Source organism: Poecilia reticulata, chromosome 1, assembly GCF_904066995.2.
Source record: "Poecilia reticulata chromosome 1, P_reticulata-male-v2, whole genome shotgun sequence".
In the NCBI taxonomy this organism is placed as follows: Eukaryota; Metazoa; Chordata; class Actinopteri; order Cyprinodontiformes; family Poeciliidae; genus Poecilia; species Poecilia reticulata.
In genome coordinates, this window is record NC_088830.1 from 25,639,933 (window position 1) to 25,666,264 (window position 26,332).

Genomic DNA, 26,332 nt, shown 5'->3' on the forward strand with positions numbered 1-26,332 from the left:
GCTGGCCTGAGTCTGTTATTGTTTCTAATTTAGTCTTCCTGCACCGTCATTTACACAGCATGAATATCTTTTTTTTCTTTTTATTAATCATTCATTATTTAGAAAGATATTATTCTAAACATTTAGTTGCGAATGTATTTTTTATAAAAAATTCTTTCACACTGGGACAAATTAATTTTAAAAAATTTTCATCGTTTTGCACTTGTGTTAAAATATTAGCAGCTGAACCAAATCAGTTGCTGTTTTTGGAGAAGTTTTATTTCTACTAAAAAAAAAAACCTTTGTGTGTAGAGTAATAGAAAATGAATTGGCTCCACAACCTTTACTGTATGCTGCTGTTTATTTGTAATTTAATCTTAATTTGAAATTTGCAAAACCAGTTTTATTTATATAACCTGTGATAATTAAGCTGCAAGAGAAAAACATTGATCCTCTTGAAACTTTTGTTTAATCAAGTGACCTAAAAGTGTGAAAAGTTATCTGCCCCCACATTTTATAATTTAAGAAAATGTCTGCAGTTATTTTTTGTAGTTATTTGAATACAGTGGCACCTCGGGGGATTTCTCCACAAATGAGATGCAACTTACAAATTCAGATTACCGTCTTTGTATGTATGCAGATGACATGATGCTGGTTGGCTTCAAGGAGTCAAATCACACAGTGAAGTGAACTGCTTGTTTAATCACAACGATGATAAAATTATTACATTGAAAAGTGTAAAACAAGTGATTTGTTTGCTAATTAAAGTAATAAAAGCAAAGAGTAAAGAACTGGTCGTGATTGGTCAATAAGTCAGCATTTATCTCGTTTTTATGAAATGATTAATGAATTCATATATCTTGAAACCTTTATTGGTTGATCTTTGTGTTTTTACGCCTCTTTTATCCTCAGTTTGTTGTCAGTTTGTGATCTTGGTTTTTATTATGTGTTTTATATTTGTTAACTACAATGTGATACAATAAAGATCACTATTAAAATTACATTTTATGCACTCGTAGTTCTCAGAAATCAGATTTTGTGAGCACACATCGTATTCCTGAGTTCATACGTTGTGAACTGGTATGAATAAAACACCAAAGATGAAAGAGTCATTGTCTGATTCACCTAAAGTTTATTCAGCACAATAAGAACAACACACAGAAAAACAGTAAATGTAAAGACTGTGAGCAGCTTTTTAATATATATAAATGGTTGTTTTCCTTAAGAAAACTTCGACTTTAATCATTGTCATTCTTTTTGTTAGCCTACAAGTAGATGAACCATAATAATAAGAGTGTAAGAATGCCATACGCATAAGTTTAAGGTTACATGAAATTATTTGATTAGAGCAACATCACTGATTAAATGTAGATTTAAAGTCCATTATGGAAACTCAACCACAATACTTCAAATTTAAAAAAAAGAAAAAACAGAAATATGATGTATCAGCTAAACGTTTTACACCAGTGTTACTGAGAGCTGAGCATTGGAAAGAGTAGAAGCTTCTTAAAGAGACTGAGTCCTACATTTAAATTTATTAAGTTTCAAGTTTAAGGTTTTTTTTAAACATACAGCAAACAGCGTATTTTGAGTTTGCCTTGAACTCTAAGTGATCTTGATGCATATTCTACATGTTCCTTGGAGTTTTACAACAAAATAAATGAATAAATATAAAACAGAACAAATACAAGGGTGTAAAGAAAATGGATGGATGGATGGATGGATGGATGGATGGATGGATGGATGGATGGATGGATGGATGGATGGATGGATGGATGGATGGATGGATGGATGGATGGATGGATGGATGGATGGATGGATGGATGGATGGATGGATGGATGGATGGATGTTGGCTTAAGACCAGAAGTCATTTCTCCCTCTAGTGCTAGACGTGAGTTTGTTTTTGTTGTATTTACCCAGAATGCCCTGCGTTATAGTTCACTTTAATTGAACCGAGACCTATGTTTTTAAGTGGACCAGAGTTTGGTTGCACATTCCCACTTCCCCAAACGAACCAGACTTTCTAGACAAACAAACTAGAGTTTGACTAAGCCAGAATAACCAAAGCTGATACCAAAACAGCCTAAACCAGAGCACTTAGATATGTGAAGTGTTTGGAAGCTTTTCTAATTGTCGCCAGACTCAGGCGCAGATGAAGCTGTGTTTCTCCTGGCAGTCCCTGCTCTCCCACGCCCCCTGCTTGGTCAAAGCCACGCAGCGTCTCAGCATCGGACACATGTGGTCCTGATCTCCCTCCGGCCAGGCCTCGTACGGCATCGGGTCTCCGTTCACCCACATCCAGCTGTTCCCGAGGTAACGCAGGCCGATCCACACCGGCTCGGTGTAGGCAGACGACTGGATCTCTCCCTGAGCCATTTGACTCTCTGTGAAAGAGAGCAGGCTGAGGAGGTCGGTGTTTTTCTCTCTGCAGTGATCCAGAGCGTCCTCCCAGGTCTTCTCTTCCGCTACTGGCACCATGTTCACGCAGAAGAAGTTGCAGGTGTCGTCTCCTGATTTCCATTTCCATTCTTTGCTGGTCCAAAAGGCATTTTCAGCAATGCGTAGTGGAGCTATCCCAGGCAGGTCCAGGTTGACCGGTAAGTCGAGTTTGTTGTGGTAGATGACAAATTCCCCTCCGGACCATTTCCACTTGTAGTTAGGATTATCCCAGTAGAGGCCGATCCATCCTTCCTTGTCATTATTCGCAAATTTTTTGAACACCTGCTCCTCTTCTTCACTGGTGAGAGCCAAAAAGTCAGTATAGTGGTCCATGCAGTGTTTCCTAGCATCAGGCCAATTTTTATCGTTGTCCTTGACAAACACGTATTTCTCACACCAGCAGCAGGTATTTGTGGCAATGAGCAGCGCGAAGACGATCCTCTCCATCCTGACGGTGGCTTTGCACAGGAGCAACTGACTGACTCGCTGATATTGCCTTTTCCTAAACAGACGTTGCAGAATTCACAACATTTTCATACACAAAACGTACTACCCAAGGGTTCTTAAACAAAACAGCAAAATACGCCTTTGAAACAAATGCTTTCGTGGTGAATATTCAAAGTGTTTCAAAGGCTGCCCTTCTGAGGAGAAATCAAGCGGAGCAAAAAGAAATGAGCGGTCATTTGCATCATAACTTAGCTTGTGCTTTTCTTCAAGACTTTTCTTCGTGTAAAGCTACCTGGATAAGATTTGATTTGGAAAGCAATATTCAAGACATTCAAGGGTTTTTCCAAGCAATTTATTGCTTGTTTTCATTTTTTTCATTCTCAGTAACTTTATAAGCGTTTAGAGTGACAGACCATTATAGATGGTGAAGTAGAAGGAAAACAGGGCATGATTTATAAAATATTTTTACAGATGAAAATCTGAAAAGTGGTAAGAAAATTTGTGTCATTCCCCACGAGTAAGGCTGGGCATATCAATCTAAATATTGATACTGTCAGTATACAAAGGTGAGTATTAGTCTCAGATTAATACTTCTGTCTTTAGTTTCTCTCCCATATGTCCAAGAAATTATTCAAATTTACTCATAGAGTTTATGCAGGAATTAAAATGCAAAATGTAAAGAGCTTACATTTAAATTGGATAGCAGGATTTCATACTTTTATAATGCTAAATATGAATATGGCTGAATATGATAAAGCATTTGTGTTTAAATATTGAAGGAGAAATAGTATTCCTGTTTAGATTATGCAGATTGCAGTTAATAAAAAATGAATTACTTTATTTCTTTTCTGCAACATTGAATCTAAAAATAGAAATTAAATTGTGGCAGCTACAATATTTACAACATTTTTTTTGTAAAAAATTATCAAAAATAAAAGCTGTCTTTTTTAAAAAACTCTAAACAAATTTTATTTAGCTGGACTGAAGGCACAAATTACTCTTTGGATTGTTAAGTCTGAAGACCCCTGGTTTAGTTGCATAAATATATTTATAAATTAATATTTATTGAATGTAATGTAAATATTGAATATTTATATAAATAAAAATGTTTAAAAAATGAGAAAAGGAGTTGATGAGAAGAGGTTAAACAGATCTCAGCGCTACAAATAGGAAACTTATTTAAACCAATACATGAACAGTAAAATAAAGAATCAAGAGTCCAGAAACCAAAGTGAAGCGTGACAAAATATTTTAATCATAATCCAAAATGATCCAATTTCCAATAATCAGGGTGATTATAAAAAGTAAAGAATGATTCTTCCTGGTCAAGAAAATTATGGACAACCCTGACCATCCTCTTCACTAGACTGTCTCGGGAAAAAAAGAGGACCTTCACTCAGAGGCTTCTTCAAATTCACTGTAACACAAACCTCTACTGGAGATCTTTCCTGCCAACAGTCATCACTGTGCAATAACTCTTTGAAGACTTTGAATAAATGAGCTACAACATTTAAATTTCCTTTGAAATCTATAAAATATCTTTGAATTTGAATGACGATTTCTACAGATTTCTACATTTCCAACAGTGGTAGGTACTTCATTACTGTACTGCAGTACATTTTTCGTACTTTCATGTATCTGTACTTAAGTAGATTTAATAATGGATACTTTCTACTTTTACTCCACTACATTTTACAGTAAGTATCTGTACTTTCTACTTCACTACATTTCTACAAAACTGTCGCGTTACTCGTTACATCATTTTAACATTTTTCCGTTAAAATGTGAAGTTCAGGGACTTAAGGTGGCGCCGTAAAATCCAAGCAATAACGTCACTTACCTGTTGTCACCCATCGCCTCCACCTTTACTCACATGCGGAGCTCCAGACATGCGCAGTGGTTTCCTCTGAGCGGGAGAAGATGTCTGTCTAATCTCAGTAATATAATAGCGCTGCATAAATCATAAGATATGGCGACATGTAAAATCAGCAGCACTTCGCTTTCACAGACGGTGGGACTTCGTCCAACTTTTAGCGTCACTTGGAAGGAAAGCTTAAAGAAAGGTAAGCTCCGTGGACGTGATGCTAGCAAAGCTAGCTGTACAGAGAGACATATGTTGCATCTGCGATGAAAAAAAGTTGTCACTCATGCGCTGAATTATTGTGTGGAGGTGTTGACTGAGGTGTCGCATATATGGGACAACGCTGTGACCAAAGTCTGCTGTATAGTGATATAACATTCACGAACGATCCGATTCGATTCTTCTGGACGGATCTTTACTAAGTCCTAAAGGACTGAAGCCTCACTGAGAGCCGTTCTTTGTTCTTGTGATTCTCTGGTATACTGCAGTAGCTAATATTATTTTATTTAATTACAAAAATATATAGATTTATTTAATTTATTTAAATAAAGCAACAACGTAAGAACACAGCATGCTCATTGCTCTTTGTTTTCGTCTCCTGTCACGGTGGCAGACGTTGCAACAGGAGTGAGGATGAGAACAGTCTAGGTGTTCCTTCTGCTTTGTTACTTCTTGCTTTGCGCCTTGGATAGTGTTCATAGTTGAGCGTTGTTTACCGTTAATTGCTATGTTTAATGGTGCAGACAGTTGTGGTTTCTGACATGGGCAACTGCCCAGGGCGTTATCTTTTTAGGGATGGCAGGAGACCTCTGCGGATTGTAGCACAGAGATGAGAACAAAGCAGAATGAAAAAGAGTTTGAATTGATACTGGTTAAATTGATTTCAGCTCTAAGTATTTAATATCTAGGTGTTTTATGGGAATGTGGACCTTTCAGATCAATTTGAGAACTAATTTTGATAGGTGCACTTAATTTTATTGTCATGTAGTGCTGGTCTTGGTCTTGGCTCGGTCTCGGGTTCGGTGGTCTTGACTACAACTCTGCTATGTGGCTCCTTGGTTGCATGTCCTCCCCCACCTTTCTGTTGGTTTTCTTTCAAAAATAAAAGCCACTAGTGGCAAAAAAGTTGAAGTTCATGCTATGTTAGGAGAGGAGACAAGATGTTTCCATCCCTGAAATTATGATGCATAGAATCACACATCTAAGTCTAAACTGTGTTACAGAGAGTAAACACAATAACAACATGCTTTATCTGTGGCATTGTTCATTAAAATGGCACATTTCTGATGTATTAAAATTAAATACGATCGGTTCACTTAATGACATTGTATTGGCGACTAGGTAATATATTCAGCAAGTACTTTTACTTTTAATACGTAAGTATTTTTAAAAGCCAGTACTTTTTTACTTTTACTTAAGTATGTACTTTTACTTTTACTTGAGTAAATTTTTGTTTGTGTATTTGTACTTTTACTTAAGTACATATTTTGAGTACTTTCTCCACCACTGATTTCCAAAGAAAGTTAACATGCAAGACTGCAGCAAAACAAACAGAAAATTCTCATTCTTCACCAAGTACATCTAATTTGTTACTCAAATCAGCTCTCCAAGACATTCTGAAAACACAGTTTTTTCTTTGGTTGCAAGTTGGGTTGATTTCTAAACTCTTTTGCATGATTTGCATCAGTGATGTCATTATCCTAGCCATTCAGCATTGATGGTGAAGCGGCATGTGAATAGATTCTTCAAGATTTTCTCTTTATATGATCAAGAGTCATGTTTCAAGGCTGAAAAATGACTTTCTACGCACAGGTAAAAATAGGTTTCCTCTGAAGGCAGGTGGTTGTGGGATAAAAAGCATACTTTTTAAACTTTTATTTGCCACAAAAAAATAGAAAATTGTGTATCACTCCAACTTATACACTCCAACTTAAACACTACTTTGAACGTCTCATTGGGATTGAAGGCCTTACTTTGTATGTATTTCATCACGTTGGATTTCAATATATCACAGCTGCAAATTAGTAAATGTTTGGATGAACTTGAAATGTAAATACGTGAAGAGACAAGAACTATATTCTACAAATCACAAAGAAAAAAAAAAAAAAAAAGTAGTTCACCCCAGATGGGACTCGAACCCACAATCCCTGGCTTAGGAGGCCAGTGCCTTATCCATTAGGCCACTGGGGCACCGCCTATAAATGGCCGCAAAATTTAAATTGAACCTCCTAAGCAGACACGGCGAAATTGCTGTGTTTTCCATGTAGATGGAAAAGTGTGATTGTCGTCCGTAAGACGTAGGTTGCGTTTTTTTCTTCACTACACCAAAGTCAAAACAAAGAAGCGAAAAAAAAACTGAAGCTCGTGGTTGCTAAGCAACTAAGACTAAAACACTAAAAAGTGAAGCTCAACAGGAGATACGCAAGCTATTTTGGGTTTTCCTACAAAATATTCCCCCTTTAAGATATTAGGTTTTTAAAATTTTCATCGCTAAGCTGTTTGTATAACCTGCTCTGGATTAAAAAAAAAAATTTAACTTAGTGAAAATAACACAACAAGCAGCTGTGAAGCTGGAAAAGGTTTTTAAATGTTAAAACTATTTTTGTCGTGCTTTTAGCTTGAAAACCTGTCGACGGAAGCTCCAACTTATGCCGGGGGCCGTTACAGTTTAGCTCATAGCAAGCTAACGTTACTAAGAAACGATTTAGCAAATCTGCTGCAAAGAATTGTTTGGAAGATGGCGATAATTTTGTGATTATATTTTGAGTTTTGAAAGTTTTATTTGATTTTCTCTTATAAGATATAACTGACTCAAAATTACAGCGATATATGTAAGTGGCGCGGAGTTGAATATAAGAGTGTTTTCCGTTACCCTAGTGATAAACAAGACTTAGCTAACACTGAGGTCCTCAAGATATACACCTCGAAATGGTGAGAAAACTTGTTTATACTGTTAATGTTCGAGTGTAACTATCATGGGAGAGGTTTTATTCTTTGCAGAAAATTTGTATTTTTTTGACATTGTCATATCTCCATGTAATAATTCGAGGATGACTATGCGCTCATCATTAATATGAATGTTGTCAGATTCTGTCACGCCTGAAACCAGCTGTGGGAGAAGAGACACTGGGGAGCGTCAGTGATAAAAAGAAGAAAAACAAAACCAAGGTCCCCAGTTTGGAGGAGTACCTTCAGCAGAGAGACTACCTGGGTGCCTTAACGTTGCTGGAGGTGATAAAAATAATAAAATAGACATTTGAAAAGATTTAAGTGGATTGATAGAAAATTGCAGATGTTTTTGTTGAAATATTCATACTCCTTGACGCTTTGTCACATAATAACTACATATTTTAATATATTTCTTCAGGATTTTATGCGATAGACAAACAGAAGCCCTTAGTAACTTTGGAGGAGCTGCACTATAGAAATTGATAACTCAGGTGGGAGAATGTTAATAGGACAGTGATTAGTTTTGTTCTCCCTAAATCTGACCTGTATGGAGATGTGTCAAAAAGAAAGACATTGCTGCAAGGAAAGCATAAGAAATACTATTTGAAGTTTGTCATAAAACCAAAACTGAACTTTTTAAATTATATCTAAGCGAAATACTTTGAATAATCTGTGGCAATGCGACTGAGGCGTTAAACATCCAGCTGTAAAGCCAGAGCTATTTTGCAAAGAAGAATGGGCAAAATTGTTTGTGTCAAAATGTGATTTCCTTCTGTTTCACATTCATGTTTGACTTTGTCTGTCACATTCAGCTCCTATAAAACACACTGAAGTTTGTGGAAGTAACTAGGCAAAATGTGTAAGATTTAAAGGGGTAAATGTAAATAACCTCCATAAAGACCCAGCCTAATAAGTAAAGCTCAAAGTTTTAGTTTAACAATTACAAGACATTTTAGATCTTTTGTTTTTTGAAGAGATGGAATATCATTCTTATCTGAAAGGCTGTTTACTCTTTAGTTTCAGAGAAGCATTGGAGAAAAACATGAGAATGCAGACCTGTGGATTTGCTACTGTGCATTTCACCTTGGTGATTACAAGAGAGCCATGGAGGTAATTCTTTTCCCCCCTAAATTACTTTTTTTAATCAATAACAACAATATACAATATAGTAGATATATGCTTCTGTATACTACATTTGTATTAAACGTGTACCATGTTCTGACAGGAGTACAAATCTCTGACCAAGAAGCCGGATTGTCCTGCAGAGGTGTGGGTCTATCTGGGCTGTGCCCTGTTTTTTCTGGGGCTTTATAAAGAAGCTGAGGAGGCAGCGTCGAAAGGTACCTACTTCAGCAAAACTCTGTTAGCATAATGTTAACTTCTGCTGAAATTTGTTTTTTAAGATCTTTTGTTGTACATGTACGATTTAGCACGAAAATGCTGCACATGCTTTTAGTTTTGTAGACACTCATAAAGAACAATGTTCAATGCAATCACTTGTTTATAAAACATAGAGTCAGTTTCTGTGTGGAGGCTGCATGTTTTCCCTGTTCAGAAATGGGAACATGACACCAGGAGTGTTCAAGAGTATCTCGTGTTTGCCACAGACTTAAGGATTTAGTGGGCATTTCAGCCATTTTTCAATCTGTAGGTTGTACTTCTTTGCAGAGTTTTATCTGCTCATGATTGTACCTCCTGCTTGCACATTATCCAACCGTACATCTTTGAAAAGCAGAAGTGGAGCCTCATACTCAACCAACAAGAATGCACCAACCTTTTTTCCTCACTGGGTTTCTGCTGTCTGAGACTTTCACTTTTCAACTTACCATCATGGACTTTTGTCTTAATGAACTTAAAGGTATTATTACGGTACTATTATGCAAAACTCACATTTTCCACTTTTTGTTTACTTCCATTTGGGTCTCAACTGCTTCTAAAAACAGCCCAATTGCTTAAAAATCACCTACAGCCATTTTTTTGGCAATAAGTTAATGGTTTTTGGTGTTTGAAAAATGAGCCTGGTTATCTAGCAACCAAAGCGAAGCTCCATCATGTTTGCTTGGCTGATTTTGCAGCTGTATGCATTGTCGCTGACTTATATCCAGAAACCACTTGCTGATTTCCTGTTGGTTGTGCAGGAGGCTCCACTTCTGCTTTTCAAAGATGTATGTTTGTATAATTGTGCATCTGTTTGCAGTCATTTTCATGCAGGAGTATTAACATTGGATGGGGGGCGTGGCTAGCAGCAGTTTATTTGCATTTAAAGTGACAAGACACCCTAAAACAGCTCATTCTGTAAGGAGATGAAAATAGGAACAACTGATGAGACTGAAATCTCATTATCTAAGAATGGTTTTGGGCAAAACATGTTTTCACCATAGACCTATCCTCACCAGTTTAAAGGAAACATAATAAGTTACCTTTAAGGCACTTTGCTGTTTTCATCTGGATGATGACAGTGACTCTTATGAATTTCCAGCCTCCCTCCGTTACCTAAAGTTTCAGAGAGCTTGATTTAAGGTGAAATAGATTATCTGGAGCCTCCATGCCTTCATATCGGTTCATCTCCTGTTTTGAGTTGGACGTCATACCATCAGATGAGGGCTGATAGACAAATGTTCATGGGTTTATTCGTCTCTTGCAAACATTCCTTACTCCTTGCCGGTACTTGTCTGTTTCTAATCCTAATCTTCTTGCAGACTCCATAGTTATCGTTTCTAGAGAAGGATAGTTTGGAATAGGCACATTTTTTCTTGAATGGATATAAACTGTGAAATAATGAAATATTTATATGTTTTTCTGCTTCCATGAATTGCATCAAAATTAAAGACTCCTGCTGTGCTCAGTCTATAAACACACCATCTTTTCCCCCGATCTTCTTGGCCTCAGCAAAGGTCCAGACCATCAGGTCACGTCTGCACGTTTGTAGCCACCCACTGTTACCAACTCAGCAACTTTCTTGCTATATTTATCAACATTTCAGACAAAAAATTGGTATTGGCCAAAATTGGAATCGGCAGGTCAGACTTTTTAAAAATTGGTAAACTGCAATCGGTGCACCCCAGTACTTACTCACGTTACCTTTGTCTGACATTAAAATTTAAGTAATGATCTGAAACATTTATATATGTGACAAAAAAAGCAAAACAAAGGATAGTTGCTATCCACAACTTGATCATTAGATGTCAGCAAACAGTTCCTTTCATTTGTGTGAGTTAATATAAAAAGTAGTTTGACTAAATACAATTTCAGTCTCTTATCTCTCATCCAGTTTTCCATTATTTTCTCCATGTCTAGTTAAGTTGCTCAATTTGTTTCATGAGCAATGGAAGTAACCAGGTGGTAAACACCTGCCAGTGATGTTGTGATTTCTGTATAATAAGAGTTTAAAATGCTTCTCAGTCTCTAATGTGAGTCTTGGAAACAAAACAGTGATGCTTCCTGATGATGCGTCCTGTCTTTATTCACTAATCTTGTCCCTTCTCGCTCTCTGTAGCGCCGATGTCCCCTCTCCAAAACCGGCTGCTGTTTCACCTGGAGCACAAGGTTTAGCAGCTATAGCTTCTTTTTGGCTTCATAAAACAGTCTTCTTAAAATGTGTTCAGTTCACCCCAGTATTTGTGTTTTGATCTCTTCCTGTAACGCTGCGTCTCAGTTTAAGGACGAAAAGCGACTGATGGCCTTCCACCAGAACCTGGAGGATGTGACAGAGGATCAGCTGAGCCTGGCCTCCATCCACTACATGCGCTCTCACTACCAAGAGGCTATAGACATCTATAAACGCCTTCTGCTGCAGAACAGGTCTGAACTTCGTCTGTCCTGTCACTCTGAAATTAGCTTCACAGTCCTGCTGTTCTCAAAGCACCGCAGCAGATGAGAGGTTTTAATGCACCAGTGTTAGACTTCATGGACTTCACACATTATGGAGCAAAACTAAATTCACACCACTTGAACTTTTTCCTGTTTTGCTATGTGACAGTGACAGACTTCAGTGTGCTTCATTGGGATTTTTCACAGCAGACCAACACAAGTAGCGCAAAAATTATGAAACAGCAGACAAATTATGCATATTTTCAATTCTTCTTAAAAGTAAAAGTCTGAAACTGTTGCACATTTATCCGCATTTACTCATTCTAGTTATCACTTTTATTACTGCTGCAAAAAATATAGGAAATTTATCATAATCATGTAAGCGTCATTAATTCTGTAAAAACTGCTCAGATTGCAATAAATGCTAACTTATTATGTAATTACATTCATGCGTATCCATCCTCTCAGACTATGGAGAGGCTCATTCTTTTCCTCCCATCTCATAATTATGCTGTTCATTGTGCTGGTCCATCATGCCAAATCCAAATAAAATATGTTGAAGTTTGTGGTTTTAAGGGGCCAACACAAAAAATGTGAATACTTTCACAGAGCACTGCAGCTTATATTAGCTTTTTAGATTCCTGTTTGAGCCGACATTATTCAAAGTTTAATCAGTATTTCATCTTATCTTCTTCCTAAGCAGAGCATTTCTTTCCCCTCATGCTCCATGCTGTGATTACAGAGATTTCCTGGCTCTGAAAGTTTACGTGGCTCTGTGTTACTACAAGCTGGACTACTATGATGTGTCTCAGGAGGTTCTGGCCGTGTACCTGCAGAACATCCCGGATTCAACCATAGCGCTCAACCTCAAAGCCTGCAACCATTTCAGGCTGTACAACGGCAAAGCAGCAGAGGTACAAATGTTTTTCTACTAAACGCTGAGGAAGCTTAAAGGTGCAACTAACTAAATTTAGCAAAAGAAGTGAGGAAAATTCATGTTTGGTGGATTATTTCTTTGCTGTAACAAAGCTTTGTTGTAATAAATCGTTTACTGCTTCCAAATCCTCTCTTCTGAAGCCAAACATCTTATTCTTATACCTTTAAGTTTAAAGAAACAAGACATATTTTCAATTTAATTATTTACTTCACAGTTTTCAAAAGCACGCTATGAGTTGACTGAGAAGGGATTGAGCTACTTTGACTAGGTCTTTCGCTAAAATTTCTGATGTAAAACTGCTAAATATTTTACATTGTAGCTTGAGAAATGTTGAAATACTACCTGAAATGTAAAAAGTAAACTTATTTGTATACTTAACTACAATATGATTATATTAAACTTTTTTTTTTCCTCAAATCTTAATGTTTTGTTTTCTAATTTCTGCTGGTTGTGATTGATTTTTTATCGGACAAGATGAAAACCAACTATCTGTGATTGGCTTAAAGTTGCGAACACAGTTGTTTGCATGTTAAAAAATGTACTTTGCGCATGAAAGTCACATCAAATGTTGCACGTTTTTTGACCCTACTGGCTTTCCATACATGAGAAGGAAATAAAGAGTTTATCGGAGTTGAACACGTGGCGGGATATGTATTTAGCAAACGCTTGTGAGATTTAAATAAACACACCACAAATCATTTGCTTACATAGTTCTATACGCTGAAATCAGTCTCACTGCTTACTCAGATTGAGTTTTTCAGCAAAACTGGAGGAAAAGTGAGGATGTTTAACCATCTCACAAGGAAACATGGAGGGGGATGTGACTCCTCATGCATTTCATCTGCTTGGTGTGCAGATGAAATGCACACCAAGCAGATGTCCTTCCAGATTTTCTTCAGTTTCCTTGTTTTTCCAGTGACGGGGATTTTGTGCTGCAGCATGACACTCCCTCCACCAATAACTGTTCAGCATTGAAAGAGAGAATGTTGGGTCTGACCAACATACTCAACTTTTCTGTAAAAGTGGCGCCAGTTAAAGGGACATAAACAGGCTTTCCAACTCAACAAGTTTTATTACTTCAAAGAAAAAAAATTAACCAAACATAAATTTCCTACATTTTGTCTGAAGTTTATTAAATTTTCTCGAGCACGTTAAGAGTATTGTAGCGCAAAAATATGTATCATTTCTATTCTTCTATCATGTTCGAAATAAATAAATAAAACATATTTGGCAGTTGGTAGAGCTGTTGCCTTGCAGCCAGAAGGTTCTGGGTTCAATTCCTGGCCTGGGGTCTTTCTGCATGGAGATTGCATGGTGGGTTCTACTCTGGCTTCCTCCCACAGTCCAAAAACATGACTGTCAGTGTGTGTGCATGGTTGTTTGTCCTGTGTGGACAGACTGGCGACCTGTCCAGGTGACCCTGCCCCTCGCCCAGAATATTGGCTGGAGATAGGCACCAGCAACCCTCCTGACCCCACTAAGGGACAAGGGTGTTAGAAAATTGATGTTTGGATACAAACCTCATGCTTTATATATCTTTTATTAAATGATTATTGTAAATCAGCAGCTGTTCTTTTTTTATTCTTTCTTGCTCTCAGGCTGAGCTGAAGAACCTAATCGACATCTCCTCCTGCTCCTTTGAGTTCGCTAAGGAGCTTATCCGACACAACCTGGTAAGCTTCCCATTATCTCCGGCTGCGAGCGCGGAGGACAGTACGGATGCGTGCAGCAGGGCCGGCGCTTCCTGTCTCCCTGAACCGCTTTGTGCTGCAGGTGGTGTTCCGGGAAGGGCAGGGCGCGCTGCAGGTGCTGCCGCCTTTGATCGATGTGATTCCCGAGGCTAGACTCAACCTGGTCATCTACTATCTGAGACAAGGTGTGCACGTACATCGCAGCCATCTTAGAAGAAGACGCAGACTAGAGGATAAGATGCTGTTGAAAATAAAGGGTTTGGGAATGTTACAATACGGCTGCAGAATAAAAATGTGAAATAGCCATCAAAAGAAATGACGTGACATAAACAGTTCAGGGGAAAAAATGTTAGAAATGTTCTGGCATCTGACTTCACACACATTATAACCAAGGATGTGACTCTGTTTGGAATAAAGAAGCTTTTTTCAATAGAAATGCACCGATCAGGCTGCACTTTGAGTTCTGACTCAGAGTTTATTTTTCTAACCACTGTAACACAGACGATGAGAAAAATCTGCTGCAGGTTGTTTTGATTATAATAGTAAAGATAAATGTTGAAGCATCAGAGCAGTTTTCTTAAACCTTTATTTGACTCACCACAGAGGGAGATTTTTGATTGGATTCCTTGGACAAATATGGGAAAAATAAATTGATAAATTGTTCAATTCTGCATTTCTGTTCTTGAATTTTGTCACATTTGGAATATTTCTTTCTTTACTATAAACCATCTCAGTGAAACTACTCCTGAAATATTTTCCTTCGATTAAGGTTGAATTTTTTGTATTTTATATTGCAGGGGATGTTGCACACGTGAAGATCCTCTGCTAGTCTTTGTTAATTCAAACAGCTCTCGGCAATCATTTTAAATTAACGCTGTCTATAACTATTTTATTTTTTTGACTTGAACTTGTTTAGACTTTCTGTCTGATACTGACATTCTCTGTTTTTGTATTTCTAGACGACGTCCAGGAGGCTTACAACCTCATCCAAGATCTGGATCCCGTTACCCCTCAGGTGACAATCAATTTTAAACGTTTGAGTCTCTTGTTACTTAGAAATGACGGCACTATTTGTTTTCCAATCGTTTTCTCAGCTCTTATAGGAAAGAACATATCAAATAACCAAAAGAAATTACAAACACGATGTTCAATACAGTCAGTTAACAAACATCATCGTATCTTATTGCACTGTGTTTTATTAAGGCAAATGTTCATTTTAATGCTTGAGGATAATGTGCTGTTCATACTAAATGTTGTGAACATTTAGTTCACAAAAACATTCATGTGATGTTTAATAAAATTCATTATCAGATCAGAAATTTTGTTCCTACAGTTTGAAACAGGAATTTAAATTGTTCTAAAGTAAAATGAGTAGCTATTTTAACTTGATAATGTGAGTAAAATAAAAGATTTTTCTTGCATATTGTGAAATAATTATTTGGTTTAAATTGCATCTTAAAGTTAAAACTCACAATTCAAGATTAATGAACTTAAAAATCAATGTTTAGGCAACTTGTCTCTTGTTAAATCAACTTCATGAACTTTAATTTCTGAGTCAAAACCAAAACAACTTTCTTGTCGACTTAAATTGCATTTTCAAGGCAGCAGGTGGGCTTCTGTTTTCAAGTTAAACCAACTTCAGATGTTTTACAGTGTACTATCAATGGACCAGGAAGACCCCAAAAAGATCATTATTTCTCATTTTTCCAAATTCTCCTTCGTATGCTCAATCTAATAATAATCTAATTGTGACAGGAGTATATTTTAAAAGGAGTTGTGAATGCTGCACTTGGACAAGAAATCGGATCAGTGAGTATTTCTGATCATTTCTTTTAAAAAGGCTTGCATGCCAGTACATCTGACCGCTTTGCGTGTGAAACGACTATAAGTTTTATGCTCCTGTATTTTGAAGAGGGATCACCTAAAAATCGCCCAGCAGTTTTTTCAGTTGGTCGGCGGCTCAGCTAGCGAGTGCGGTAAGCCAGATGAAATTGTCTCCAGTATTATTTTTGAAAGCCGGAATGTGTGAGCAGACTTTTCTCTCTTTCTTTGCAGATACTATCCCTGGCAGACAGTGCATGGCCTCCTGCTTTTTTCTCCTGAAACAGTTTGAGGATGTTCTCATATATCTCAACTCTGTCAAGGTTAGTAGAGTATCTGTGTTGCTTTTGTGCTGCTATAAGTTGGAAAAAGAAACCTGGTTATGAAGCATCACCTTGAATGATAAGTGGTGCTGAAAGTGAATCTATTCTGGTTCATTTTATTGTTTTTGTGACAACTGTATAAGCTTTTCTTTTTCCAGAGTTACTTCTACAACGATGATACATTCAACTTCAACTATGCTCAAGCTAAAGCGGCGCTGGGAAACTACAAAGAAGCAGAGGAGGTACTTTGATTGAGCCTTTTGCAGACGTCAATTGATTCTGCTGTGCTTTTTTTGTGCTTATTTTTTGTTCCCTTTCAGCTTTTTCTGCTCATTCAGAATGAAAAGATCAAGGACGACTATGTTTACCTCAGCTGGCTGGCTCGATGTTGTACGTATAGAAGTAAAATTTGAGACAGTTCACTTAATCAGAAATAAATAGAGCTTTCTCACATTCCTTCCATGTTACAGCATTGGATGTCAGTGTGTTTGATTGTGATACACCAACAGAAAGCTGAGAAAGACTGTAAAGTAAAAGGAAGATAAAGAGTTTTGAACATTTTTCAAATAGGCCCTTTTTCTCAGATACCGCTAAAGAAAATCCAGTGCTAGCAGCTGGTTTGAAATGTCATCTAATTAGAGTCTCAGTATAAATCTGAGGTTTTTGAGAGAATATTATGCAACAAACATCAGACTTCACAGCGGTAAAAAGCTAACTTTAAGCCAAGTAGGGAACCCAGCAAACTCTGGGAGGAAAAACTAGATGCTGGTGGCAGCATCATGCTGTAGTGACACTCAGCATGTTTAAATCCAGAACGGCATTATGATGGCGTAGATCAGGTTTTCTGCAACCAGTGGCTCCATTTGTGGCTCTTACAAAACCAAAAAGAAATGGACATTTTATGAGTTTTTTCATGAGTTCTTAATATCTACAACAGGCTTTTAAAAGTAAATAGCTTCAAACTATGCTTCCTATTTATCAAAAAGGCTCACCTCATTCTACAAAATAGTTTTTTTTTCTTTTGTCAGAAAATTAGAAATAAATTATTGTTTAATTATTATGAAATAATGTTTTATTTATTTCATAATAAAACATTTTATTAGTGCATGATTAGGAAATTGTTTTATTTTGTATCAAAAGTGGCTTTTCTCTGGTTTAGATTAAAGCATCCGGTCAAATCTGGACCTAAATTAGTTTGAGAATCTGTGGTTTGACTCTAAAATTGATATTCTTAGATGTTCTCCACTCAATCCGACTGAGCTATTGTCCCCTCCGCTTCACAGTTATTCCCTACTTTGTGTTGGTCTGTCACATAAAACCCTAATAAATAATAATAAGCAAAAAAAAGATGTGAAAACGCAAACAATGCTAGTTCAATTTCTTTACTGAAAACCTCTTAAATGTGTCAATTCGCTTCAGATTTGCTTGAGCTCAGATTTTTACAGACAGATTATCTTACATTTTCCTTTTGAATGTGGGCCTGACTCAGATACCTTAACTGAATGGGGAATCACATCTGAGAGCTGCTCTATGCTGGTTCACTGTGGCTTGGATCTGAATCTAACATCGCTGCCAGATTTCTAGCCTCAGGCCTGCATCGAATTTAAGCCCCGTCTTTCACTCTGCTGATGTTACACTCAGCAGAAGGAATGGATATCTTCACTGGGGCATTTTCCTTCTCCTCTTGTCCTAATTTACGGCAGTAAAAGCTGCTCATGGCCTCCAATATTTCCCAAATTTGAATCTTCATAAGCTGAGGCTGCCTGGGAGCGACGGATTGTTGAACTCACTGATCTTATTCCTGTCAGACATAATGAACCAGAAGGGCCAGCTTGCCTGGGAGCTTTATCAGAAAATGGGCACTTCCTCTGATTCCTTCAGTATGCTGCAGATGATTGCCAACGACTGCTACAAGGTAACACCCTCCTCTTTCTTCTTGCCTTTTCTTATTCCTAAAGGAGAACTTAATAAGAGATACTCTTGAAATTTCCTTTAAGGTCAGCTAAAGTTTTGTCTGAGGAACAGTTTTATGTAAAATCGACGGGTTTTTTTTTTTTGTTTGTTTTTTTTTTTAGCTTTTTTGTTTCTGTATTTTTTTCTCTTTCCAAAAAGACGTTACTTTTTTTAGCTTAATAATGTTATTTCCTCGTCAAAAAAAATCACCTGAAGTGTTGCCTTGCTTTTTTTATGCATATTTGATAAATCCTGCCCCCCTGAGCTCCTTCAGACTAGCCAGCAGTAATTAGCAAACACCTGGTGAAGCTACATTTGCTGAGCTCATTATCCAAGCTCCTTCTCAGTGGAAGGAACTTGAATAATGTGAAAATGTTGTTAAAGGGTTAATAGAGGAGCCATGTTGTGATGATGTCCTGGAGTTTTTAAAGAGACAGAGGCCCGATTTTAAGGAATTAAATTACAAAGTAACATTTCTCTTCAGTATATAACATTTTTAAGGTAAAAATATATTGCTTTACTGATGATATGTTGCAAAGCTTTTTGTTCACGGAGCGGTGCATAATTTCAATCAGGATCGCAGCTAATTTAAGTTACAGCATCGTTGGCCCGTGTCCAGTGTTGTGAAAAGTATTTGGCCTCCTTCACATTTTTATTGGTCACACTTAAATGTGTCCTAACATCAAACCAATTTTAATATCAGGCACAGATAGCCTTAGAAAATACAAGATGCTGTTTCTAACTGATGATTTAATTCATTAAGGTTTTTAAAAAAGCTATACATGCCAACCTGGCCCTGTGTGAAAAAGTAATTGCCCCATAAACCCAATAACTGGTTCTGCCTGCCTTGGCAGCAACAGCGACCATCAAACATTGGCAAAGAGCCTTCCATGTTGGCCCACTCTTCCTTGCAGGATTGTTTTTCTGCAGCCACATCAGTGGGTTTGGAGCATGGTTAAGGTCATAACAGCACTCTGATATAAAGCTGCAGTATGTAGCTGCTTTAAAAAAGATGTGACCGTGTAATATGAGACAGACAATCTGTGAGAACAACAAACTCACCTATCGCCTCCTTGCGTTCCTACTGCCATCTGCAGAATTCCAATCACTTGCTGAAAAAGAAATGGTCCTGCATTTATATTTAGCTTCCAGTAACCCGGAAGAAGTTTTATGTTTACTTCAAAAGACCCGAACAAAGAGTTTCTCTTTAGACGACAATTAGGAAGAACTGATGGATGACTCAAAATGTGGCTTTACATATAAATGTTTCCTTTTTTTTCCTTTTTATTTTTTTATTTTGACATGTAGTTTAGCACATCAGGCTCAACAGATACAAGTGGTATTCACAAAAAAGTACAAAACAGCCCAATTCATGCCATCAGTTTGAAACATCGGATTATAACCAACCCCTATCCCAAACAGAAATAAGACAAGACCAAAAACAAAACTGAAATAATACAAAAAAATTGTCTTGTGTAATTGTTTTCAAGGCGTTTTTTCATCTCTGGAAAAACTTGTCAGCATTCCCATATACCAATGTTTCTAAAGCCGGACTTTGCAGATCAGATCATGGTGGCCATGTGTTGTTTCAGATGGGCCAGTTCTTCTATTCTGCCAAAGCATTTGATGCCCTGGAGAAGCTGGACCCAAGCTCCAATTACTGGGAGGGCAAAAGAGGGGCATGTGTCGGCGTCTTTCAGCTCATACTGGCAAACAAGGAGTCCAAGTATGTTTTTCTCTTCCTTCTGCAGTGATTTTATTGCCTGTTCTCTTGCTGGAGTGGGTGTGATGTCATTTAAAATAAACATGACACATGATGCATTTTCGATCCAACCTTGTTTCCTTGCATGTCCTGTTTGTTCTGCAGGGAGATACTCAAGGAGGTTTTACTCCTCCTGGAGAATTCAGCAAACCTTCAGGTTGAATACATTATCAGGATCCTGAGAAAGTGGGCCAAAGACAACAGAGTCCTCCTCTAATGACACAGAGGGAAGGCTAAGTGTGTCACATGAATGGATCTACACGTCACAGAAGGAAAAATGGTTCCCTGTCTGCTACATTGCAGTGATTAAATACATGCATACTTTGATTATTTTTCCCCTCAATGTAATATCATTTATGAGATATGACTTGCTGAAGTTATCTTTCTGGTCTGTAATATTTTTTATGAATGTCTGTTTTTTTTTCTTGCTTAAGCCTAATTTTCAGGAAAACATGGATGCTCAAATCTCTGAAACAGAGGAGGGAGGAAGATCTTCCTCAGACTGGCGATAGTGTGTTAACACACATTTTTTGTTGATATCGTTTGTTTAATGAATAAAACAAAATTATTTTTGTTGCTCAAAGTACTCTATTTTCCATATGTAAATAAAAAATAGGATTAGAGTTTAATATGTACACATTTGTTAATAAAAAAAAACAAACATTTAAGCATGTCCTATTTTTTCACATGACTGTTTATGATTAAAAGGAGTAAGATAACTCCAACATAATCTGACATTGCAGTTGTGGTGTTAAAACATTTGAGAGCATTTAGAGAAATGTTAAAACCATCAAAAATAATTAAAAAAGAAACAACAGGTCACTCCTACATTTCTGTAGTAGAGACTGGGTGTTAAAAGTTTAAGGTAGTGCAGTGGCCCACTTAAACCAACTTTAAAAGGTGTTTTCTTAATAAAGCCAATTGCGTAAAATCTAAAAATGAACTTCTTTATTTAAAATTGAGTCTGGGAGGACTTGTTACTTTGTATTTGGGGACTAATTGGACATTAAACTAGAAACTAAAAGTTTCATTAAAAGATTTTGCAACAGGTTTATATCGACTTGGTTTCTGCCTCAAGAGAACCCAACATTTATTTGTAAATGTAAACGTGGTTTATTGCATCATTAAGGGTTGTTCATCAGGAGGCTACTGTAAATACTTTTGCTTTACTAGTTCTTTATTTTGGAATTCGAGTTTAAGGTTAAGAGAAAGTCCCATTCAGCGTTGTTATGTTTAGACGAAAAGAAAAGCATCTAATGAAGGCAGTTGATCTCGGCATTAACAGCCAAGCATGTGCTCCACGTATCCCACAGCCTGTCCTTCCTGCAGACACTTTATAAAGGTCAGATTAGTGCTCAGAGTGTTGTTATTATCGCCTGTTGTGGCGGGGGGCGGGCTTACGAGCCGCTGCGCGCTGATTGGACGTGATGCACTCCCCTGTGGCACATGGTTCCGTTTTGTGTGTACGCGCATGCGCAGCGAACCCTCTCCGCTGATATTTTATTTACTCCCGAAACCCAAGATGGCTCCTGTGAATGTCTCAGCCCCATAGCGAACCGAGGATGAGAGTAGCTGCTGAAAAAACAACTTTCCCTCGACCGTCGCATCCCCTGGAGTTCAATCCGTATGCTGCGGAGGAGGCTCTAACGCCCGTCTAGGCCCCGAGCAGCCGTCGGAGCTCCGCGGAACCTTCTTCAATCCACCAATTTGGAGTAGTTTCGCGAAGTAGCTCTTCTCGGCGTCGCTGTCTGTCCGGAGCGAGGTTCAGGCAGGCGGGCAGGCAGCTCATCCTAATGGCCGAACCGAGAAAAGTGCAGTTTGTCACCCTGTCGGCCTTCGCAGCTGGAACAGCCGCGGAGTCTAGGAAACGCCGGCTGGATGAGGAGGCCGACTTAAACTTCGACAGAGCCGGGGAGGATGAGGCAGGCGGCGGGGCAGGAGGCAGCGCCAGTAACGGTCGTCTCGGTAAAACCGGCGACAGGGACAAGGCTGCTGCCGAGAGGAGGGCGACCGTGCGGCTCAACCTGTCCCTGTCCGAGCCCGACGAGCGAACCTCCGCCGAGTTTAATTATGGCGAACTCATTCAGAACCTCCAGGTAGGTTCCTCCGCTTTCACTCTTAGCGGACCGTGGGAAACTACTGCCGGAGTTATTTTACACCTCTTGGAAGTGTTTATATGGACGTGTCATAGTAAGTTAAATGGGGGGGAAGTGCACCTTGTCCTTCCGTGGAATAGCGTGGCTGAAAGTGACCATTAGTACAAGCTCAACACAAAGGCAGCAGCTGTTCACTCCGTGCAGCTTTTCAACTTTAGTAGCGCTCCGCAGATTGTAGTGTTTATAACAGCGCTATCTCCTCCTGGTTGTTTAACGCATATAGTGTATGTCATGTTGCTACCTGTGTCCTTTTCACTCAGACTTGCCCAGCAACAGCCCAGTCACTCAGCCATTATGGCACTTGGAAATGCCATATGCAGTTTGGCCCTCTGGCAGCGATGAGACCGAGATGGGGGAGCATTGTTGATGAGCCGGGGACGGAAACACGTTTTAACTGTATGCAGATCTGGATGATAAAGTTTATTTAATATCAGAGTTAAAAAATAATAAAACAGAAAACGTCTGTTACTCACAAATGAGTGCACATCAAATTAGAAGCTGCTTATTTGGACACCAAAGCGTTATTTGACTGCAGTTTAGTTGTTTTAGGTATTGAGTTTCTTGATCCTATTTCCGTTTTTCAATGTTTATTTCAGACTAAAAGCAATCTTCCAAGTCTGACCTCCTCCCTCAACCGCTTCAATGATGATGAGGAGGAGGAGCGTGAGCGGCTTGAGGTCGAAGCCCTGGCAAAAAAGTTTGAAAATAAATACGTAAGTCATTATTTATCATTATTAGCAGATGCACCAATTAATCCACCACCGATTGAAATCAGCCAGATTTTTTTAGACTGACTTTTACTTGATCAAACTTAAAAAAAAATCTGATTCTTTTTCTTTATTATTGAATGCATGAGGGCTTTAGAACTGCATGTACTTTCATGCACTTTTCAGAGTAGAGGAGATCATTTTGAAATTTCTTTACTGTCTATAAGATTGTTGTGGCTGGACTTTTAAAACACAAACAGAAATGGAAAAAAAGTTGGTTTTTAAGTTAGAAATATTTGAATGCTTCACTCTAAAGAAACATTGGAAATGTTTTGAATATTCTTTTACCACTTTAGTCGTTGTTTAGCAACAGACTTAACAGAGGGATACTGGCATGCAAAACATGAACTTCAGTTGGCTAATTATTGAATATTGTAAACTTTATGCTTTACACTGAAAATAATGCTAATATTTTCATGCACACAGCTCTGGAAAAAATTAAAAATAACCACTTAAAATTATCAGTTTCTCTGATTTAACTTTTTTTTTTTAGGTAAATGTTTGAGTAAAATGAACATTGTTCATTTATTCTATGAACTACTGACATGTCTCTGAAATTCCAAGCAAACATTTAGTATTTATTTGCAGAAAATGAGAAATGGTCAAGATAACAAAAAAAGATGCAGAACTTTCAGAATTCAAATAATGCAAAGAAAACAAGTTCATATTCATTTAGAAACAGCAATACTAATGTTTTAATCAGGGAGAGTTCAGAAATGAATATTTGGTGGAATAACCAGGATGTTTTCAATACGGTTCTGTGCAGTGGGCTCTTACATTTTTTTAACACATCTACTTAATATGGGCTACACACTTTAGACATGATCTTTATTCACGTTATAAAAAACTCTTGCTTTTCCAGCAATAATCCAACAACAACCTTAAATGGAAATGATATGCCACAATTGTACTGCCTTCATACAATAAATAAAGTAAGCGATCACAACACAAAGGTCAAATAGCTGCGATAAACAAATGTTTGTGTTTCCTGAATAAAAAGAAAAATATTTTCATCCGTATGAAATCCATGAATTTTAAATACCAAACATCGTACTGCCTGGTGAATCTTTCTTTTTCATATTACATGTCCAGGGTAACACGGGTATGAAGAAGAGAAAAGACCGGATGCAAGATCTGATTGATATTGGGTTTGGTTATGATGAGACGGACCCTTTTATAGACAACTCTGAAGCTGTAAGTACTTCCATTTCATGGCATAGGCAAATCAAACAGCTGCGTATGGTCCACCCGCCAGCAGGGGGCAGCCAAGAGCACGCTAATTATCAAGCCGGATTTATAAATTCACGAGTTGTTAATGTTTATGAAAAGCAGTATTCAGTTTGATTGTGGGGGTGCACCGATTGATCAATTGATTGGCCCCGATTTCCTTAATTTATGGCTGCTGTCATACTAATGTAAGTCTTTGAGAGTGGGAGGGTCTTGCTGTAACTACAATACGATTGGTGTGTTCACGTGTTGTCGCTTAAGACTCCATTAACACAGGAAAAAAGTTGCTGGATTTGTTGCTAGTTGCTATTTTGAAAAAAAAAAGTCACTAAAGGAAACTGAAAACTTGCTAAATATAGTGACAGAGTTGCTAAATCAGCAACAGTGGGGTGACTATAGTTAATCGCACAAGTGAAAAAGTGACCTGGTGGGCGAGTCTGTCAGTCAGCTTCTCTCACTGCAGAGCCAAAGGAGACACCAGCTGATTTTTAGAGCTTTTTCAGAGTAGATTAAGTTGATTTCACATGCAATTATCTTCCAATATTGCAAAATTACGAAAATCCGTCCAATTTATCGGTGCGCCCCACTGAATTTGCTGTGTCCTTGATTTGATTTATTTATTTCAAACAGGTTTTTAAAAACAAGAAGACAAGCAATAAGTAGGACAGAGAAAACATGTGCTTACTTAATCAAGAACAAAATAATTAGCTTAGCACTGATTTTCTCTTTGGAAAGGAGTAGGAAGAAGTGAAGACTTGTTTAATCCCATCTCAATTTAATGAAATATATTACTTACCAACTCAATAATGATCAAAAATTTGTAGTTAAAACCATGTTTTAATATTCATGTGCCTTTTCAATATACAAGTAAATCTATACTATATAGACAAAATGGTTATAACTCATAACAAGACAAAAAAATCTACGGCTAATAATAATAGTAATAATGACATTTTTAAATAACAACCGGACATACACCATCAGAAAAATAACCAACTCTTTGCCATTGTACAGCCTATAAATTCTTCTTAATCTGTGTTTTGGATGCTCAGCTGCTGTCATGTGTTGAGGTATGCATCCTCCTGCTTCTTATTAAATATGCATCTGATGTTTAACAACATTGCGTTCACAGACAGTGAGCGCTAGGCTAAAGATAGCCTGATGTCCCTGTTACAACCAACCTGAGACTGAAGTTAAAAACGGATCTATATGCTTCATGGATTTTCAGTGTTTCTTCTTTCCCTGACAGTGTTTTATGCTCAGTATTCGGCTGTAATAGCTGAAATTATTCCACATCCATTGAGTCTGTGCCATTAAATGAAGTTTGTTTTGGTATTTTATCTGCTTTCTCAAATCGCCAGCACCTCTTTGACTCTGATTTTCTTTGTTCTGATTCATGAAGGGGGGAAATGTTTTTGCATGCAGCCTGGGGATGTTATAATCCATGTCAGATCTTTATTTACTCTGCTGCTCCATTCATTTTCGCTGACCAGCAGAGGAGCAGAGGGTGCTTTTGTGAGATGCTAACAAAACACATTATCAGTTACTCCGATGTTTTTAAATCTGTGAACAGCGTTCCAGTGTTTGTTGTGTAAGTGGGTTTTTTGTTTTCTGCAGTCCTGTGAACTTAACGCCACAAACTGTCTTCCATTGTTATTCTTCCCAGTATGATGAGCTGGTGCCTGCGTCTCTGACCACAAAGCTCGGGGGATTTTACATCAACACGGGCACGTTGCAGTTCAGAGCGGCCTCTGACTCAGAGGGAGAGGAGGACAAGGTGAGACAAGTCAAACACAAGCTTAGCTGTACATGCAGAATTCACCGCAGTCGTTCTGGAAACCCGGTTTGTTCGTCTGTTTGTTTGAAAGGAGAATAAAATCACGGTGAAAGGAAGATACGTGCTGTTTTAATTGTAGGGTTTCGATGCCGTCACTGTGGCAGAGGCAGTTAAAACGCCTCCCAGTGGCAGGAAGCCAGGTGTGGATGACGTCCAGCCTCTGATGCTGTAGGTCAGGGGGGTCAAACTCAGTTTCATTTTGGGCCAGATCAAAAAACTGAATGTTCTTAAAGGGCTGTTTGTGTCAGAATGCACAGATGAAACACATTAAATTGTTGAAATATAAGTAAATGGCAGCTTCAGGGTTCAATACGTGTTAAAGAAAAATATTGAACATCTTTTCAAACTGATCAGAGTCTGGTCATTGTGGGC

General features: G+C 37.9%; 2 protein-coding genes and 1 non-coding gene across 7 annotated transcripts in view; 2 read left to right on the forward strand and 1 right to left on the reverse strand.

Moving 5' to 3' along the window:
• Positions 1 to 6,844: 6,844 nt before the first annotated feature.
• trnar-ccu (transfer RNA arginine (anticodon CCU)) lies at positions 6,845 to 6,917 on the reverse strand. Its single transcript has one exon. It is a non-coding gene; the product is annotated as a tRNA-Arg (tRNA).
• Positions 6,918 to 7,194: 277 nt separating this feature from the next.
• On the forward strand, positions 7,195 to 20,559 carry ift56 (intraflagellar transport 56). The gene is made up of 18 exons (XM_008414141.3): positions 7,195 to 7,658; positions 7,815 to 7,958; positions 8,694 to 8,786; positions 8,902 to 9,016; positions 11,173 to 11,222; positions 11,332 to 11,477; positions 12,229 to 12,400; positions 14,022 to 14,096; positions 14,197 to 14,299; positions 15,074 to 15,129; positions 15,870 to 15,923; positions 16,027 to 16,090; positions 16,170 to 16,258; positions 16,417 to 16,500; positions 16,579 to 16,648; positions 18,067 to 18,173; positions 19,804 to 19,937; positions 20,079 to 20,559. Exons 1-18 carry the CDS (start codon positions 7,656 to 7,658, stop codon positions 20,188 to 20,190), a joined length of 1,671 nt encoding a protein of 556 aa, XP_008412363.2. The 5' UTR covers positions 7,195 to 7,655; the 3' UTR covers positions 20,191 to 20,559.
• Positions 20,560 to 21,442: 883 nt separating this feature from the next.
• The window catches only part of ubn2a (ubinuclein 2a), a 28,978-nt gene continuing 24,088 nt past the window's right edge, over positions 21,443 to 26,332 (forward strand). The window contains exons 1-5 of one of the 5 annotated variants that reach the window (XM_081610095.1): positions 21,948 to 22,069; positions 22,390 to 22,525; positions 22,726 to 22,842; positions 23,989 to 24,090; positions 25,790 to 25,900. In XM_081610095.1, the coding sequence (XP_081466221.1) occupies positions 22,496 to 22,525; positions 22,726 to 22,842; positions 23,989 to 24,090; positions 25,790 to 25,900 (360 nt within the window). In that variant the 5' untranslated portion in view covers positions 21,948 to 22,069; positions 22,390 to 22,495. The other 4 variants (XM_008414154.3, XM_081610094.1, XM_008414163.3 and 1 more) reach the window with 4 other exon arrangements.